Genomic DNA, 15,501 nt, shown 5'->3' on the forward strand with positions numbered 1-15,501 from the left:
AGCGAAATTTCCCCTTCCGCTCTGATACACATGAACTGGGGTATGTGTTAAAGGACAGGAGTAGTTTTACATCTCTGTCTCATCGATTCAGTTTTACAGATTAGGTTACTGATGCTTTGCCAGAACGCTGTCATTTCCCTGTATATGTGTATTCATTGATAGTTTTCAAAGCACTTTTGCATGTATTCTCTATTGATCATACACTTACATTATTGTTTACCTATGATAAATGATCTCATCTTCTTACATTAACAGGCCAGCTACAAATGCATGCATATTGTGAAAACCCAGACATAGTGTTATGTGGGAATAAGAGTGACCTGGAAGAACAGAGAGTAGTGAAAGAGGAGGAAGCCAGAGGACTTGCAGAGAAATACGGGTGAGTATTTTTGTGGAGCAATCGAGAGAAAACATTTCCAATTTAAACATTAGCACATAAATGGATAACAAAAAGACAAAACCAAAAAATTAAAACAAAACACTCAGATATAAGCCTTGGGAGGTGTGAAATACCTACTTTGCATGTTAATATTATTTGATAGTGGGAACCATAGAAAAAACTTTGAGCAAGGGCCTTCTCAATCTCTTGGTGTTTGAAAAATGACATCTTCGAGGGCAAATGCCCTAATTGTGTAAGGCCGCCTTTCCAAGATGCATGTAGGAGACCCTGGGGATAAGGAAACCCTCTATGTTCAGCAAGGAAATTTCAAAGCTAGTTCACATGCTACTGCATACAAGGAGGCCTTATTGGCTTTGAAATTCCTGTGCTGGGAGAGGAGCTTGAAGATCCTCTTTGGTTCAGGCTGTGTTTTTGTGGTGGAGAATTAACTATTAAGTACAGTCTTCCTCCTTGAGCTCTGGGAGTAGGATCATACTGTGTTTCCCTGAAAATAAGACCTAACTGGAAAGTAAGCCCTAGCATGATTTTTCAGGATGACATCCCCTGAACATAAGCCCAATGCGTCTTTTGGAGCAAACCTTAACGTAAGACCCGGTCTTATTTTTGGGGAAATACAGTAGGAGCAGCAGCATTAATTGGACATGAAAGGAAGGGTCAACTGCTGCTTATCATAGTGTCAGGGGCCCCTGTACAAAGAAATTTATATTTTCTTTCTACCTCTACTACAATGAGAACTCAACTGTATGTGTGTTATTACCCTGATAGACGTGGGAGGCAGCAGTCGGGTTGAGAAGGAAGGGGCAGGAGCGTGGTGTGGTGCTGTGGAGTGGTGTGGAGTGGAATGTAGCGGGTGTTACCTGGCTAGGGGCCTTGGTTGTCAGGCAGAGCCCCAGGAGGCCAGACGAGGCCCTTGCCCTTTCCACTGTGTGACCACTGCTTTACTCTTCCGTGGGCTGATGGGAGTTCAGAAAGCACTCAAGGATAAGGTTCACATTGGGAGAGGGGTGGAAGGATAGGTTGGCCGGGTGGGAAGAAGACAGAGTCTGCGCAGCTTTGAATACCAAGTAAGGAGAGTAGAATTGGTTTCCTGGGGACATGGACTTGCGGAAAGCTTTTGCCCATGGAGGGATGCTGTGCGTAGTTTTCCAGGTAAGTCTGGGGATTGTGGGTGGGATGAAATGGAAGGAGGAAAGACTAGAGACAGGGAGACTGCAGTGATCTGTGAGGTAGGTAGGGGCTGGATTTGTGGAAAGGGACTAAATCAGAGAAAATATGTCAGGTGAGGCAGAAGAGGATTTTAAATGTTTCTCGAGTCTAGCTCATCAGGAACGGGCCCAATCCCCATCAACTATGCTGGCTTACTCTGGCCAGGATTTGTAATAGGACGTGGAGGTTTTCTCTCCTGGGTAGTGGTAGCTCCTAGGGAGGTTTTGACAGATACTCCTGTCTGGGCCTCACCTCTGAGCTTCTGACCTAATTGGTGTGGAGTGGCTTATCAGGCAAGGTTCACTTGAATAAAGGGATTTGTTACAGGGATCTGACCATATGCACTTGTGGGAGCTGGTTAAGCAGTGTCTGTAAGGTGTTGTTTTGAGTCTGATACCGAAGCTTGAAGTCCACAGCGTAGGCGGTCAGGAAGGGAAGATGAATTTAAACTGGGAGAGAGCAAGAAGCCAGCCAGGTCCCGTAATGACGGACTGACATCTGGTCAATCGCTGCTGCCTCTGACCTGGACTGTGTGGGAGCCCAAAGCGGCCCAGACCCTCCTCACACAGCTGCACACACACCCCTGGCCCAGGAGTCGGAGAAGTTGGAGGAGGATCTAGGGGACAGTGGAGCAGGTACAGGTTTGGTTGCTGATTTATGCCAACAAGATGAGTCAGCAGAGAAACGGCAACGTGTGAGAGCCACAGAATGCCTGTTGCTTCATGTGTCCCCTCTACGTCTTCCCCCAAATCTATCTCGAGGTCCGTCCTAACTGGAAAGGGAATTCTGGGAAATGTTGTTTAACCTAGCCAACTTGACGTGTTTACAAAGCCACCACAGATGGGGACGTGGTCATTGGCATCTTTTAAAAGTTCTGCACGTGATTTTTCATGCTTAGTGGTTGAGAACCACTGACAGGCGATTCTGAGGTGGAGGCTGACAAAGCTCCACCGATGATTGCGATATGCCCCCATCTCCTCTGAGGAGGCACTCCTGCTATCGAGTGGGAGGGATCACATACCACGGAGCAGACTGAAGTGGTGACGCTGGGAGCTGTGTTGCAAGGAAGGAGGAAGTAAGTGATGAAGCAATGGAAACCATGGACATAGACCGTGGTTTTGAGAAGTGTGTTAGTAAAGGCCAGAACAATAGGACAGCCAGTGGGGTTAGCTAATGCCCCTAGTATTGCGGGGCAGTCAGAATTGACTTCTTCCTTCTCTGGGCTTCTTCAGTCCTTTGCTTGTTTCCTGTTTCGGTTCTCAGGATTCTACATCCTGCCTGGTATCAATGAGCTGGCCATTGCCTTCTGACTAGATGGGGAATATGGGGATACAGGGATTGTCCTTCATCTGTGCTTAGACCACAGGCCTGGGGAGTATTTTATAGAGAAAAACTCAATGTAAAGTTTCTGGATTGAGTTCAAGTGAAGGGATTTGCAGATGAGGTAATTGAAACTATTGGAGAAGAATGGAAAGGGATGGAAAGAGAATTTCTTTAGGATTTAAGAAGTATAAAATATAGTTCTGCCTGTTTGGCAGTCTAGAGGAAAATATGATGGAGCAGTTTGGTTCACTACATATCACAAATTTTATGTACAAGTTTAATGATTATTTTTACAGAAATCTTTTTTCATTCTTAATAATAACATTTTCATTGGTTGCACATGCACTAAAGGACTGTGTTGGTCAGTTTATTTATGTGCTAATAGTCAGCAAACAGTATGGTTTGTGGCATACCTTCATATCATTGTATGCTGTCTGATACATTTGCGTTTTTGTTACTATCTTCAATTCATAAAAACGGATCCTTGGTTCACAAGTGATTCTCTGAAATATACATACATTCTGAGAATGAAAGACTATCTCAGAAGAACTTTGCAAACCTAATAAAGAACATGTTACAGTGTAAATATGGAACATGAATCTGTGTGTGCTGGGACAAATAAGTCTGAGAATGAGGACTTTGTGCAGCGGCCCAAATGGAAAGGGTGAATTGGATGCATGACAATATCAGAAAATTTATTTTTAGTGGACTAAGAATCCATTTACCCTTAATTCCCTATAATTTTTTTTTTTGCTATAAAACGGTTAAATCGTAACATGATGTTCTTAGGTCACTTCCTAATACAACAAAGTGATTTATCGGTAAACCAATTAAGTTTTTTCCAGAACAAGTGCAAACTAATGCTTTTTCAGTATGTTATATTGAATAATATTGTCAATGAAGTTAGAGAAGAGAACAAAACCGAGGTTTGTTCACATTTGTAGTCCTGCCAGTCAAAACTATTATAGTTCACACTGTTGCTGAAACATGTTAAAAAATAGCTACAAAGTCAGTGACAAAGAAATGAGAAGGGAAAGCAGAATGCAGCATCACCCACATCCCTCTTTTAGATCTCACGCTTTAGAGTGTGTCAGAATCACCTGGACGCTGGCTCCCACAGTTTCTGGTTCAGTAGGTCTAGGGTAGAGCCCCCCAAATTACATTTCTAACTGATTTCCAGATGTTGCTGCTGCTGCTGGTAGTTGAGAACAACTCTTTGAGAACCACCGGTGCAGAGGCCAATTTCCAAAAAGGTGTGTGTGCTGGCGATGTTTTCTTTGATAGTACAGCTGGAAATAGTCTATGCACAGAATATGAAGCAGTTGTCTCCTTGTGCCGTGCATGGGTGAGGGTAGTGTGCTCAGTGATTTATTGGAAAATCCATGCTGAAGGGAAGAAGCATTTGTTTTTCTCACACAGTTAATTGCACCAGCTGTGGTATAGACTGGGAAAGGGACTCTGCAGGCAAGGACCTTACTCCGTGAGTAAAAATGGCTGCACGTAAGTTCCTTCCCACACTCTGCTTTATTTACAGAGGATAGCTGATGTTCGTTATAAGCCTTTCGTTTTTGATGCAGAGTTGGGGGAACTAGAGAAAATTATGAATACAATGAAAGCATATGTATTTCATGTGCTGTGCAAAGAAATGGGCAGCAAACTTTTTTAAAATTGAGATGTAGTTGACATATAACATTGTATTCATTTTAGTTGTACAACATAATTATTTGATATGTGTAAATATTATGAAATGATTACCAAAATAAGTTTAGTTAACATCCATCCTTACATGTAGCTACAATTTATTTTTTCTTGTGATGAGAACTTTGAAGGTTTACTCTCCTGGGAGCAACAAATTTAAGGCAACTTTATTCCCACTGAAGGCTGTTGGCTGTTGATGAGGAAGGTGATCAAGAGTTTCTGGAATGAAGGATGGGTTAAAAAACATTTATTTACAACATTAATAATATAAGAACAGACCATTTCTGGAATTTCAAGTGGCTTAGCTCAGCAGAATGCTCAGTACTTATCTGAACTAGATGAAATGTGGAATGAATTGCTTGATTTCTAATAGTATGGTGCTTTGCAGACTTGATGACATCTTTACTTTATTTGAGAAATAAATTAATGATGCATCATTGGGCATGTTTTAAAACCACACACATGGGATCCAACTAAATGTACAAGACTGATTTTCAGAGCTCCACACAACTCTGTAGAGGATTCAGATTTCATTTGGCACAATCTTCCAGGTTGAAATAGTCCATACACCAACTCTTTCCTGTTAAGGCTTGTTCATTTAGCATCCAACAGACTATGAAAAGTAGTGAGATTCATTTCTTAGTTTGGTGAAAAATTTCTTTATGATTTCTGGACCCACATGTGACAAAATCATCAAATACTGTACTCTTGCTTTCATTTATGGCAACCTCTAACTGGGATCTAGGATCATCTAGAAAAGAAACCAGCTGGCTAGGAATCCTGATTTATGGCAAGAGCTACATATGTGGATATCCTAGTGAGAAATTGCAAATGACAGTGCCCCTCATTGATTTGAAGCTGTTTGTCATTTTGCTAATTTAATTTTTTATTTTAAAATTTGAGATTAATCTATTTTTTTAAAACACACCTGATTGGTGTTCTGCATGTTCCAAATGGCCATTAAGTGGTCATTTACAGACTGATAACATCATTAGCTAACATCATTAGGATTTTTTCCAAAGGTTTGGCTGTATTGCTCCCTGGTGATGCCACATTAGCGCCACCGTGTGGAAAGAAGGAACACTCCCATTCTTTCTATGGTTGAAACAGGGATAGTTAATCCTCTTGAATTTAAACTACGATTACTAAACTTTTGCCTTGTATATTTTAGGAAAAGCAGAATGTTATTTTTAGAGAAGATAAAACCCCATGAGATTAACTTTTATGGAGCACTTGCTGGACGTATGCTAAGCCCTTTTACATGTATCATCTCATTTCCTCCTTACCACAACCTCATGAACCACTGTTACCCTTCTTTACAGATATAGAGAAGTGTTCAGATAAAGTAGCCCAAATGTCTTCTGAAAGAGAACATCAAGAAGATACAGACATAAAAATATTACTAACACCACCCAGTAGACATCCCGTGCCCTTGAGATGAGCTGAACAGTTCAATTCTCAACTGTGAACACAAGGCACATTTCTGTCTCCAGGGCATCATTTGTTTAATGGAAGGAAAGTCTTGCTTTAGGGTCTTCTCTGTGGATCTCATCTAGTTGACTTTCTGTCTGGCAGCTCCAAAGTCTGAGAGTGGAGAGGAGGAGTGAACTCTAGCATTTGTCTATTCCTGTAGAAAGAAAGCTTGCATTGTCTCAATTGCTCTGAATACTCTGAATATTCAGTTTAAAAATTTTAAGGTTGTTAACCTGACTTCTGGTCACATGATCAGTAGGTTCACAAAGGGCAGGGAAATATATTTTTAGTTGAAGGACAGAAATTTGTTACTTGAATTTGGAGCTATAAATCTAAACTACATCGTGCTAATATTGTACCTCTTTTAATATGAGGGTTTTAAAAATTTACAATTTAACTCATATGCCCTGAAATTCTACCAATTAAATATTTGCTCAAGTTTTGGTAAACATTAGACAATAGCTCGTACCTCTGCCAGAGGCGCCAGTCATTTATACCTTAGCATTAATCAGTAAAGTAAGATCCATTTTGCTCTCAACATTTAGTGCTGATAATTTGGGGGAATGAGGGGTTTGATGAGAAGTGAAGGGAGGCAAATGCTTTGGAGCATGAAGCACTTTGCTAGAACAGGTCTGAGTGAGCCATCCCTGAAGCAGGGAGGCATGGTCCCAGGTACCAGAATTTAGGGCAGCATTGTAGATGAGCTACACTGTGGATTAAATCAAAGTTAGTGGGCTAGTCTGGGACTTTAATGTTTATATTGTTGCCAAGGTCTCTTGGAACTATGCCTTTCCATGATTCAGTGACATTGTTTTTATGTGTTCTGAGTCTTAAACAACAAAATTGCAAATTTTTGCAACCTAACCTATTGCTGTGCTAGAAGTAAGAAATGCTTATCAATGACACATTTGTCAAAAATGATACATTTCCTATGTGTCGATTCCAATCTAAGTACTTTCAATGTTAACTCATTTAATACTTATAAGAAGATACTGATATTATTTGTCTAGTTTTACAGATGAAGTAGCTGAGACATGGAGGTTACACAGTGGTAAGAAGTTGTACTAAAAGTTACATCTAGGAAGCCTGGCTCTAGAGGTGATGGCTCTTAACCCGTTGTCCAAATTGTCTGTAATTTTCATGCATAAGTTTTATAGTTTTTAAAAGTATTTTCAACTATTTTTTCTCATTTATGCCTCAAAAATTACTGTGAGGTGAGTTTCAGGAGCTGAGAGGAAAGAAACTATGGAAAGTAGAAATAGTTTAATGGAAATTCAGTTGAGGAATTCAAGGAGCAGAGGACTAGGGTTGAGAAGAAATTTATAATTGACTTTGAGGAAATTTTAAAAATTAGACGTGTATTATTATGAGTAGTATTTACAAGTTTACTGTTCAACTACTTTTTTAAGATAATATTTTCAATTTCAGCTCAGTATTCTTGGAGGGAGGGATGAGTTTTTCAGTTGCTTATCCATGAAACAATATATTTCTAAATGGTGATAGAATGATCAAGCCTTCTCCTTACATAAAAGAAATGTTCTGTAGACATTAATTGATTCTTCATGGGAATAATTGAGAAAAAGCATGATGAAGAAAATGAGTATTTAAGTTTTGAGAATTTTGAATCCAAAATTCAATTCTTGTGACAATGGCAACATCGGAAACTGTCCTTGGGACTTATCTCTATAACATCATAGGTACTTGATAAATAAGTATTTGAGTCCCTACAGAGGATGCCCTCTTCACAAGTTGATACTCAAATACTACATGTGACCAGGGGAGTGGAAAAGATGCATTATCTTCATTTTGTGAATAAAGCAACAGATAAAGAGGGAAGAAAAGACTGATAGTAACTAACATGGCAGACAGGCAGGAGGTTTAAAAACCACTAAGACCATGTAATTCGCCTATCAGATCCTTCTCTGATTAAGATATTTTGGCATTAGCCTATGAAGAGCTATCCACATGTCTATGGTAGAATCACTGGAGTAACTATGTCTTGCAGAACTCACAAATGGGTAGATAAATGCTCAAATGAAATCATAGTTCCTCAACCAGTTTTTAAAAGCTATTCTAAAACAGGAGAGAATTGTAGAGGTCCCGTTGCAGCTCCCATAGGAAGTGTGCAGGTAATAAGACGTCTTGAGGAATCACAATGAAGAAATAGTCTTCCATTCCTACACATGGACACGCTACTGTGCTTCTTAGTGACATAAGAAGCAGAACAGTTCTGAAAAGGTCTGTAAAAGCACTGAGATGGTTTTAAAACTCTGTAAAAGCTCTCATGCGGAAGCTGCTTCTAGCCAGGAAATAATACAAGAGTAACTGAAATTGTAATCACAGTCATTGAGGTAGCGTTAACATGCTATGTGAACACAGGAAAACAAAGACAGTCTTTAAGAAAAGTAATGGAAGGATTTTGAAGTCCCTATGAAGGTAAGAAATACTTTACTGAATTCAATTGCAGGACTCCCTGAGATGCTAAAATAATTTTCTTTTGGAGTTTTTATATCTGGGAGCATTTTGGTCAGTTGCCTTATTAAGTGGTGGAAATGAAATCAACAGTTTGAGGAAATATAATTTTATCACTATTTTCATGGCTTTATTAAAAAGCAGGAAGAATTTGACAGTTAATTAATCCAATTGTAAAGACTAATTCAAATGTATGACTTTTGTATCACTGCAAGAAGAGTGATATCTTAAAATGATGTGAAAAGCAGCCTTATAGTTTTGAAACAATGCTTTGCGGATCATTTAAAAAATTATGCATATACCACACATCTTTGGATAACAAAACAAACATACTTAAGGTTGATATCCTTGAGGAACTCTGAGATGCAGATTTCGGAATGTCTCCAAGTGAATGGTGCAGGAATACTGCTTGGAGTTGAAGAGCAGCAAAGAGTTTGACAAACACAGCCAGTGACCTCTGATTTCTCTTTAATGTCAGCCTTTTTTTTTTTTTTTCCCCATGTGCATTAAGTAAAAAGGATTTATTTGTTTTGGAAATCCTCATATAATATATTTAAGTTTGGAACCAATAGAGCTTATGGTTAAGTTGGTTACACTGGAATCAAACAGCTGTGGATTCAAATACCAGCTCTGTTCCTCTCTAGCATTATGAAATTGGGCAAGTTACTTAATCTTTTTGAGCCACAATTGTCTGTGAAATGGGAATGAAAATTTCCAGAAGTTTTACATCTCTATTAGGAATGCAGTGTCAATTATTTTATTGTCTTTTTTCACTTTTTAACGTACCCTGGGGTGGTAAAATGCTTTTTTTGTCTTGTATATTTGTACTCTATTTTCTAAGTTGAATTGTCAAGGGCAAAGGTCCCTGTCCTTTCCCTCCACAAGTCCTTATCCAAGTTGCCTCTGTCTTCCAGAATCCCCTACTTTGAAACTAGTGCTGCCAATGGGACAAACATAAGCGAAGCCATTGAGGTGCTCCTGGATCTGATAATGAAGCGAATGGAACGGTGTGTGGACAAGTCCTGGATTCCTGAAGGAGTGGTGCGATCCAATGGTCACACCTCTACAGATCAGCTAAGCAAAGGAAAAGAGAAGGGGACATGTGGCTGTTGAAAAGTCAAGTGAGCTGCACAATAATTCAGGTGGCCACGTCTGTAATATTCTCAATGGGTGATACATCGGACAGAGAGAGATTAATGGGCATTGTGTATAAACGGCTGCTTACCATCCCAATTCGACCTATCGACGAAGTCTCCAGTTTTAAAGTTAACTTGCTGCAGCTTTGTAAATATGTCTTTAAGATTTAGCCTGAGAGTTAAGAGAAATGTTACACATAGCCAAAAGTGCCTTATAAAACCTTAGCCCATGGCGGTAGATCATCTAAGGATTCAGGATTTTGTAGCCCGAGAAGAGTGAATTTTTATGAAGAATGACAGGAGATACTATCACCTGCCTTAACGTAGATAGGTCCAGTGTCTCATGTTCAAGATCTTAGATGCAGTTATAAAACTGTCAGTCTTTAATTCAAATTTAAAAATCCTGCTTGTAGTAGATGACCTTGTAAAAGGCCATCTAAACCACTTGAATATTGAACAAGAATATACACAAACATCAGCCCAGTGTCCTCAAGTATTCATTTATGGATGCATTCTCTTTAAAATGAATAGTGGACACATTATGGCCATATCTATAGATCCCGATTAAACTGGATTGACCAATTATATACTCACTGTGACTCTTGTTGGTAGGAAAGGGATTGGGGCTGAGGGTAGGGATGGCTTAATGTAGCATGAGCAACTGAAGTGGGGCTTCTGGCTCCCTGCTGTATTGCCACTGCTCTGAAGGTTTGATCAAAGGGTCAGGGAACTAGATTTCTATGGCTTTAGTTCACTGTGATCTGTGCATTTACACTTGGCCTACTTGCTGGCCATATCTGAACATAGCTGGTGCTTATGCTGAAGTTATTTGTAGTAAGTAAATATTTAGCTTCTTTTTCTTCCTATTTATAGCATTGGTCTGGCATCCTTAGACTGCGGTTTCAATTAGCATGTGGACTAATCTCTCTTCACCATCTGTATCATTGATATTTACAACTTGTGTTATTTCTATATTGGTGGAATTGAAGGAATTAGTTTTTAATTATGTAAAATGTCTGTTTGCTAGTTGGTGGGAGATAGATGTTTGTATTTAAGCAGTCACATTTGTACTTTAGCTCAATACAAGAAAAATGAAATGTTCTATAATACGTATTTTTCATTGAGACCATGGGCATTTGCTGTCCTTGCTGGCTCTTGCCAAGGTCATGTATTCTTGACCAAAGTGTCTTCATACCAAATGAAAGTTGGTTTTACAATATGCTTCATCATTGTTTATTAAGATCAAAGGGGGAAATTCTTGTTTATTTAAGTGGTTTAAATAGATTAAATTTTCCAAAGAGCTTAATGGCTGTTTAGGAAGAAATCATTATAATGTAAATAAAGCATAAAAATATTAATAAATGTATTTTATGGTGGCAAATGTTTGGCAGAGCTGTAATTAGAAAAATACAACTATGACAGAGAGTAATTGCTTTTACATGATTATTTTCAAATGGCTTTTTATTGAGCCCTTAGCCTGTTTTTTTGCCACTGCCCTCCACAACTCACTTAAAAAATTTAGCTGTGGTTTCTAGCCTTGAAAACGAGACTTCTTTTTAATGCTAAAGAGGTCATTGAATCCTATTCACTTGAACTGTATATTTTAGTCAGAAAAAGATTCAGACATTTCAAGGGCAGAGTCATAATTACAAGAAGTGCCTTCTAAAGTTGCCATAAGACTTCAGTGGAGTAAATCATAATTTTACAGCTACATATCAGGGAACATTTTATATGGTCTATTCGTGTAGTGAAAAAGAAGACAATATTTGTATGTTTTAGTTTTTCAAGAACCAAATGAGCAATTAGCTGCAGATTTCATTGGTCTTGTCGGTAATATACAATTAAACGTGTATACATGGTATAGTGCATATACAAGAACCACCTTTAATTATTGAAACGAATAATGTGTATTCCCCTTGGAATCCTTTGTTTAATTTTATTACTGAAGTACCATATTTTTGTGCATCAATGTATTTTTCTATTTACAAGCTTGTGTAAAAGTAAAACGTACCTTCAGTGAACTGTGTGCCAATTAAGCTTATAATAAAATAGTGGTCTAGTCTGTCAAGTTTGTATGTGCACGGTACTTCATTTCCCATCACAATAATATTCCAAACCAGAGGTCATAATACTAAAGGAAACAAAATTCGGGGACACAAATTCCATCAGGTCCTTGATGAGGGCCCAGCCAAGACAACATATTCTGGAGAAAGTAATTCAAATATGTTATCGTCAAACATTTGTAGAGCACCGACTGTGGAAAGTGTTGTACTAGCCAATCTCAGATGAACAAGATAAGGATGGTAAGGGCTTGAACAAAGATCGAGACTGAGAGATGGATGCAGGAGACACTGGGAAAGGTATAGTAATCGGATGAAGAAGGACTATGTGGGGAGACAGACTCCGACCTTATTTCCTACCAGTGTCCCTCTCACTCATTCACTTTGAAGGCACACTGGCCTTATTGGATCTCTCCAGTGTGCTCCTGTCTCAGGAATATTAGCTGGTCCCTCTGTCTGGAATGCTAGTTTTCCATGCAACTGCATGGCTCTCTCTCCCATCCTTTAAAGTTGTTCAAATGTCACCTTGTCCAAAAGGACTTTACTGCCCACCTTATATAAAATAGTAGTCGCTCCCCCTCATGGCCCCAACCAGATTGTTACTTCCTGACCTGTTATCCCGCTTTGTTTTTGTACATGTCACTCATCACTACTTGACATATTTCTGTGTTTGTCTCCATTCACTAAAATATAAGCTCCAATATTGTTTTGCCACTATGCAGAAAAATGCCTGGTACACAATATGTAGGTACTCAAATGGATATCAGTTGACTGAATAAAATACTTAAGAGGCAGCAGGATCAAGTGAAAGTTTTCAAAATAGGAGTCACTATTACTGTTCAAAGACAAAGGAGTAGAGTCTTAAAATTAAAAAAGAAATTTTCAAAAATGCTTAGAAAGGTTCACATGTAATAAATCCACGATGGTTTATTAGGAGACATTAAGAAATCTGAGAAGTACATTCTGATGTTTTGAAGTTGATGTCAAGATAGTTAATAGTCTATTTAAGAAATGTTCAATAATGAATGTTTCGCTTGGCATTTTTATAAATGGGAAATCTCTATATGGCATTTCCAGGTCTTCTATTTTTAGCAATATGGGTGACTATATAACTGAGAAACCCTCCAGCTATAAAACACATAATGCTGGATAAAATATAATGAATATATTCTTTAAATGTACTGTTGACCTCTCAAGAAAGGAAGGAAAATAAGACTACCCATCTCCCCCACAACACAGACAAGAAAGTAAGAGAAATACCCTGAGACCCTTTCCCCCCACAACACAGACAACAACAACAGCAGCAACAGAAGGAACTTAAAACAACCTGCTACTGAGTGTGGTTTGTTTTGGTTTGGTTTTGACAGTATCAGTAATCAAGGTGCTGGGTTTCAATGGCTACATACCATTAGGAGAGAAAGCCTTGGATCTGTGGAGGTAGGGCATTAGAATGAAGAGTTCCCTACCTCCAAACACACAAAAAGCATGGGCTCAGTCTCTCTTAGTTTCCCCTGAGAATTTATAATCCTAAATCTGTTTTTTTACAGGTTCGAGGTTCAAGTTTACACTACTTTTTTTTGGAGGGGAATGTCTAAGCCAAGAAATTGACAAAAAATTAATATAAGAAAGTGATTTGCAGTTGGTGATACCTCTGGATTACTTGGTAGAGCAAAGCAAAATCTTTTCAGAGAGAACATCTTCACCTAGACCTTACAGGATTCTTACAGAAAACATCCTACTAAGCATAAACTCACAGTTTAAAATGACAACCCATTCTTTCCCCACCCACTCAGACCCAACAGTGAGCAAGGGCCAACAAACCAAAAACAGTGAGATTTAGCATTTAAGAACTTCAAGTAATATACTTTATCAAATGGAGACCATAAAGTAAAAATGTTTAAAATAATTACAAACATAAAAGGAATTGAAACATCTGGGAGAAAAAGACATTATTAAAGATATAAGACTGGTTTGAACTAAAAAAAAATGAATGCCATTGAAAAATATAGTCATTGATATTGAAAACTTAATGGTCAGAAGTTAAATGAGAAGTTTGACAGAGTTGAAGAGAGAATTGGTGAACCAGAAACTAGGCCAGAGGAAATAACACAGAATTCAGCAGAAAGAGATGCAGAGTTAGCATGAGAGGTTAAGAGATACAGAGGAAAGGTAAAAGCCCCAACTTACGAGGCATGACAATTAAGTTTGTGAACTCATCCTAGAAAAGGTGCTACATACCTCATTGCTGAATGTATTTTGAAGTACTCCCCTTGGGAAGCTATGCACTGACTCCAGCACCTAGTCCACCTTTCAAAGCAATTTTGGAATTTTTTTTGGAATGGCCATCAGAGCTGTCATCATATTACCCTTGATGTCCTGAATGTCATCAAAATGTCTTCCTTTTAATATTTCCTTTACCTTTGGGTAAAGAAAGAAGTCATTGGGGCCGGATCAGGTGAGTAGGGAGGGTGTTCCAATACAATTATTTGTTTACTGGCTAAAAACTCCCTTACAGACAGTACCTTGTGAGTTGGTACATAGTCATGACGCAAGAGCCATGAATTGTTTGTGAAAAGTTCAGGTCGTCTAACTTTTTCACGCAGCCTTTTTAGCACTTCCGAACAGTAAACTTGGTTAACTGTTTGTCCAGTTGATACAAATTCATAATGAATAATCCCTCTGATATCAGAAAAGGTTAGCAACATAGTTGCAACAAATTCATGAACTTAATTGTCAGAACTCGTATGTCTAATAGGAATTCTAGAAAGAGACATTAGAGAAAATGAAGAGACAATATTTGAAAAGGAAATTGCTGAGAATTTTTCAGTAATCACAAGAGATATACAGCTTCAGATTCAGGAATCATAATTCTCAAGCAGGATAAATGTAAAGTAGTATTTCCAAGATTTCAGTTCAATTTGTTGGATGTGGAACACGTTTTTTCTCCTTTCTCTTGTATTCTATTATAATATTGAAAAGAAAAAAAAATTCTAAGACTACCTACTCACCCATTTAACCTAAGTGACACTGGGTATGCTCATAGGCTGAAGGGAACAAAGTCTCAGGTAAAGCCTTAGGGTATGGGATTAAAACATGGACAAGGGATGTAGACACTGACATTGAAGGTAAGAGGGTGAAACTGGATACATACATTTAAAACACATCTGCAAGGAAAGATACTATAAGCAAAGTTTAAAATATCAGTAAATTAGGACATAATTTCTAAATGTCAGCAAAGGGCTAACCTCTTAGAATGTAAAGTGCTATTCAAAATCAACGACACAATAGAAAACTGTAAAGGGTATAAACAGGGAATTTAGAGAAAATATTTGAAATAAATTTCAAATATTTGGAAAGATTCTTAACCTCATTCATAATTAAATGCAAGTTAAAATAATAATGAACAAAAACCCCTCAGATTGGCAAAAACACCTTTGATAAGGAGATGGTGAAAAGGCAGGCATCTTATTGATTGTTGAATGTTAATTGGTAAAACTTTTGGAAAGCATTTAGTGTTATTTACCAAATTTTTAAAATGTACATATCCTCTGATCCAGCAGTTCTATATAAACTTTTTTTTTGGAAAACAAAGTCTATCAGTATAGACGGTTATTATGCCTAAAGACAGGAAACAAATGTTTATCCATAGGCAGCCAATTAAAATACCTTCATACAATTGCATATATATAACTAAAAAAAAAGAATGTTATGTATTCATTGATAATAAAATCAG

General features: G+C 38.1%; 1 protein-coding gene across 5 annotated transcripts in view; it reads left to right on the forward strand.

The window, feature by feature from the left end:
* The window catches only part of RAB27A (RAB27A, member RAS oncogene family), a 67,651-nt gene extending 55,875 nt beyond the window's left edge, over positions 1 to 11,776 (forward strand). For all 5 annotated transcript variants that reach the window (XM_033108694.1, XM_033108693.1, XM_033108691.1 and 2 more), the window contains 2 exons: positions 256 to 379; positions 9,487 to 11,776. In XM_033108694.1, coding sequence (XP_032964585.1) covers positions 256 to 379; positions 9,487 to 9,685 — 323 coding nt within the window. In that variant the 3' untranslated portion in view covers positions 9,686 to 11,776. The remainder of the gene's footprint in view (positions 1 to 255; positions 380 to 9,486) is intronic.
* The last annotated feature ends 3,725 nt before the right edge of the window (positions 11,777 to 15,501 follow it).

This window comes from Rhinolophus ferrumequinum, chromosome 6 (assembly GCF_004115265.2).
Source record: "Rhinolophus ferrumequinum isolate MPI-CBG mRhiFer1 chromosome 6, mRhiFer1_v1.p, whole genome shotgun sequence".
Taxonomy (NCBI): domain Eukaryota; kingdom Metazoa; phylum Chordata; class Mammalia; order Chiroptera; family Rhinolophidae; genus Rhinolophus; species Rhinolophus ferrumequinum.